At 52.7% G+C, this 4,337-nt stretch overlaps 2 protein-coding genes across 2 annotated transcripts; both read left to right on the forward strand.

The window, feature by feature from the left end:
- Positions 1–1,043: 1,043 nt before the first annotated feature.
- Positions 1,044–1,433, forward strand: CABS01_16955 (uncharacterized protein; the record flags this gene model as incomplete). Its single annotated transcript, XM_060550283.1, has 1 exon — positions 1,044–1,433. One exon carries the CDS (start codon positions 1,044–1,046, stop codon positions 1,431–1,433), a length of 390 nt encoding a protein of 129 aa, XP_060400275.1.
- Positions 1,434–3,632: 2,199 nt separating this feature from the next.
- CABS01_16956 (uncharacterized protein) lies at positions 3,633–4,326 on the forward strand (the record flags this gene model as incomplete). The annotated part of the gene is made up of 4 exons (XM_060550284.1): positions 3,633–3,710; positions 3,760–3,905; positions 3,959–4,021; positions 4,071–4,326. Coding segments are annotated over 4 exons (543 nt in total), but the record flags the coding sequence as incomplete, so codon positions are not given.
- Positions 4,327–4,337: the final 11 nt, after the last annotated feature.

Below are 4,337 nucleotides of genomic sequence, written 5' to 3' on the forward strand. Positions count from 1 at the left end.
ACACAAACTGCAGGCCGTCTTTGTTGATGTCAAACTGCTCTGATGCGAGGGCTCCAAGCCGGTCAAAGGCCCACACTCTCATGAGAGATCCACAGAGCGTGAAGCCCATCACAAAGCGTCGGGTGTCTTGTGCGGCGAGCACTTCCCTCGCATATCGCAACCAGGAGAGGGAGGGTCAGGTTCCGTAGATCTGTGAATGATTTAAAGGGGTTAAGCAGCGAGAGCCAGGGCTCGTACCTTCCTGGCCGAGTTGATCTACTGAATCTGTAGAATATGGCGTCTTTTCCCTGGTGCATACGGACTTGAAAGTACTGCGAACATCATCAAGCCCATTTCCAATGGGATTGCGCTTGACCTGTTCTGATAATCCGGTCATGGCGGATGGTAAGTGGTCGGTCAGTTAGCGGATGGGGATTTGCGGGCTTCTGCATCTTTGGTCGGCGACGCGGCTGTCGGAAACTTGATATTCCGAAGCCAACAAGAAACACTGCCCAATCAACGGCTTGAGGATGAGCCTCTTCATGCTAATTTGAATGGAGGGGTTGCTGGAGAGCCCGGACGATAGCGAAATGAACAGTCAGGGAAGCAATGATCAGTGTACCTACCCATTGGGCGTGAAGCCAAGGGCCGTATGAATAAATTGGTGATCATTGGCTTTAGGATAGCATCGATCTTTCGCCCCTCAAGGCGCCCAGGCGAGATAGATGCGCCAAATGCATGTCTTGATTTGCTTTGCTGGATTGACAAATGCATTGGCAGATTGGTCAGCATCACTGGGGTACGGGGGTCTCAAGATATGGCAGGCTGGAGAACTACTGTTTGTGCACCGTAGCTCGAGATACGTAGCCGATGCCCCCGGCACTGCCAGCTCTTCGAGCGGAATGTCATGCAGTGCATAGTGAGAGTGCGCGATTGGCTGAGGACCATACGGATGCCGGCACAGACTCCAGCGCAACTTGACTAGAGGAACTTGCATCTGAGCGCGCGTACGGCACATTATTGCGAAAGGGGAAGCTTGCGTGAGAAATACGCATAGTGACACAATGCCTGGCCTACCCGTCACGTTTGCCGTGATGGGTTATACGGCAGTCCAGCGCCATCAACGAAAACTTAGAACAACACCTGTCTGGCTGTTCAATCCTCGCTTGATTCCATCACCGGACTGCGAACCAGCATCTGCCATGACTGCGCCTCTACGCGCCGCGCCTACCGACAGCATCTTTGAGCAACGCGACCCTATTGGGCGCTCGCACACGCTCGATCCTGATGGGGACGTGGTGCTTGTCCTAGAAAATACGAATCCAGCTTTCGCCCTGTGGGATCCATGCACCACCGCCGGGCTTCAGGAACTTAACCCGTGGTACGATTCGCACTACCCGTGCTCGGAGACAAGGCCAAATGGCAAAGCTGACCATTTCGTACAGCCAGCCTGACAGCGCAACGCATCCTGAAACACGCGCCAGAGTCGAGCACGCAAGACTCACATCAATCTCGTGGGATTCGATTTCGGCATTAAAGGCAGGACCAAAAGCAGAAGGCAGCTGCAGAAAATTGAGTAAAAAGGACAAGAGAAAGAAGAAGAGGCAAGAAGAGTCTAAGTCTCCAACGATCGCGAATATAGATCCACTACAGGCCCAGCAGATGACTCTAAGCAATACAACCACACTCATCCCCATCCATTATGCCACTGCCGACCATACTGAAGATCTGCCATCAGGCTTGAGTCCACAGTCCAGCAAGCAGGATGAATACGGTCGCCGAGTTCGGCAATGACATTTGAATGGTGCTGAATCCCCACGAGCGGAGATCCGTGCATGCAAAACCTTCCCTCAGAAGCTGGAGGCTATGGCTTATGCGCATTCAGTACACAGGCGGTGGCAAGGCTAATTCTTCAGGGAAAAGATCCTGGTGATGGAAAGGTGCAGTCAAGAAGCACAAATGCACGGCTACAGTAGCACACCAATCAAGGACGACTGTTTAAGACCAACTACATAAGAACCTCCCCATGAATCTGATAGCCTTATTCGAGGGAAGGCGCCTCCTTTCGCCACCTCCCGAGACTGTGCTCTCCGTCGATAAAGCAGCCTCGTCAGATTCCCCTTCCCACGCGCAGCTGTGCCTATTTACGACTACTAGATTTCTTACTGCAATTTACCCTCACCTGGGCATGAGTAAGAGCCCGATCATCCCTCCTAGGCAAAGGCCGCATATTAACTTCGTTGATCTTCCAGCCAGTCAGGGCCGGCAACGTACTGAGTACGTGCACCATGGCTCCATGAGAACCCGCGGGTTACCGGAGGCGCGCGGTTCTATGGACCATAGACCCAGCGATGTTGCTGAATCTGCAGCCTGATAGCGAGCGCTTGGTGAATGAACCCTCCGCAGGCGGCTAATTGAGCACATCCGCCACCGAGTGGTAGAACGCTTCCCTGAGGTTGCTGCAAACCAGATTGGCCAAATCCGACTAGGAACAACACCACGTAATTCATTCATCTTCTGAGCCCCACCGCTGAAGACCGAGTTCCCTCGAGTCCTCCCATCCGTGCGAGAGCTGACGGAGACCCCATCCAAATCATGAGCTTATCACAACAGAGAGTTTTCACAACCCGACACCCACACTCGCACCATCACTTGCGCATCGCGGACAGGAAACTCAGTTCGTACCCACTACAACGACCTTACGTGAATATCCCGAGCAGCCTTGTTTCGTTCTTGCTGGCAACACAGCACAAGCGTCAAGGGTTTGGGATGAGCTCGTGAGGGTTATGGCGCACGTAGGCATGCTAAGCTAAGAAGGCATGTCTTGGAAGGGCGCCCTCGTCCTCCAGGGCCGGCGTGTTTGCACGGCTCGAAACGTGCAGTTTGGGGGGGCTTTTTGAGATGGTCACCCGCTCAAATAGGAGTCGTGTTCTTAGCCAGCTTTCGCCCTTGGGCATCTCAAAGATATCAGTGTCTTTGCGCACAACACAGTACAACATGATGATTTCCGAAACGGGACTACAGTAGATGTTTCGATATGCTCGAGGCGTCCTGAACTCTCATGCCTCAACGGGCGCCTGAAGCAGCAACGTGTTGCGACGGGAACTTTCCCTAGATCCAAGGGGCTAGCCCATTAGGATCTTCCCAAGCACGCGAGTTCGCGAGGAACCCTCACAGCAAAATCCCGCTCACTACCGCAGGTTCCATTCACCTTCTGTGTAGGGGGTGAGTCGAATGGTTTCAGTGACGAGCCGAAAGGAAGACTAGCCACTAGGGGTCATCCCTGAACGCTCGCAAGGTTCATGCCTATCAAGATAAGGGCCACCGCACCTCAACTCGGACTGATGAGCAACACGTAGCAAGTCGGTGAGTGCTATATGGCCGATGTCCGATGGAGCGTCCTCGAGTGTGGAAACTTTCAAGGCCAAGAGAGCTCACGAAAGGCAGGGTGACAGGCGGCCCTGATTGCGAGCAAACCAACAGGGAAATGACCGCAACTCAGAGCAGGGTGTTGAATCACATGACCACCAGGCTTTAGTAGCACCGGACATGGGTTGGATGTTCTATAAAGGTGGTAATCGCATCTCAACAGTTGGTCGGCGGTTCTAAGCTACTCAGCCCCAAACACAAGTAGCAAGGTTGCCCATTCGAAGATGACACATGCTGAGCTCTCCCCCGAGAGGATGCCGTATTATCTATCTGAGGATAACACCGACCCAAGCCTCAACGTCGTAAATGCACCTCTTTCTCTTGATTCTGTTCGCACTAACTTTGTTTCAGGCCTATCTGAAAGATGCGTACGATCTGCTGCACCACACTCTGAAGAACGAGCCCAGAGCAAAGGTAGACCTAAATTCCTTGCCTTACAGCTGCACAATCATTGATTATGGCATGCGCACTGGAATTTGGTCGGTTGAAATTGCAGAGTTGGTCACGAGTCCTCCCATCGTTAGAGTCGCAAAGTTGACCAAATGCAAAGGTGCGTAAGGGACTTGCATGGTCGAGTGGTGGGTTACGACATTACCGACTTGCACCCGCCAATGTAAGCCGAATCGGTTGCCCAAATAATCCACATTCTTACAGTTATGCAGGGACAAACTTCCGGAAAATTTGACCATTGCTATAGGAGACGACGAAAATGTGTGGCGCAAAGGCAGTCCCTACGACATCATTCACGCGCGAGTCGTCGAGAGCATCGTAGATTGGCAGGACTTCCCTAAAATTGCCTACAACAATCTCAACCCGGGTGGTTGCTTGATCGTCGAAATGGTTGATCTTATGCCTTGCGGCGATGAGCAGAGGTCTTTTCCAGCAGACTCGGCTCTCAAGGCCTGGGCAGAGAAGTTCCGTCAGTACGA

This window comes from Colletotrichum abscissum, assembly GCF_030869225.1.
Source record: "Colletotrichum abscissum strain IMI 504890 chromosome Unknown Scaffold_221.1, whole genome shotgun sequence".
Taxonomy (NCBI): Eukaryota; Fungi; Ascomycota; class Sordariomycetes; order Glomerellales; family Glomerellaceae; genus Colletotrichum; species Colletotrichum abscissum.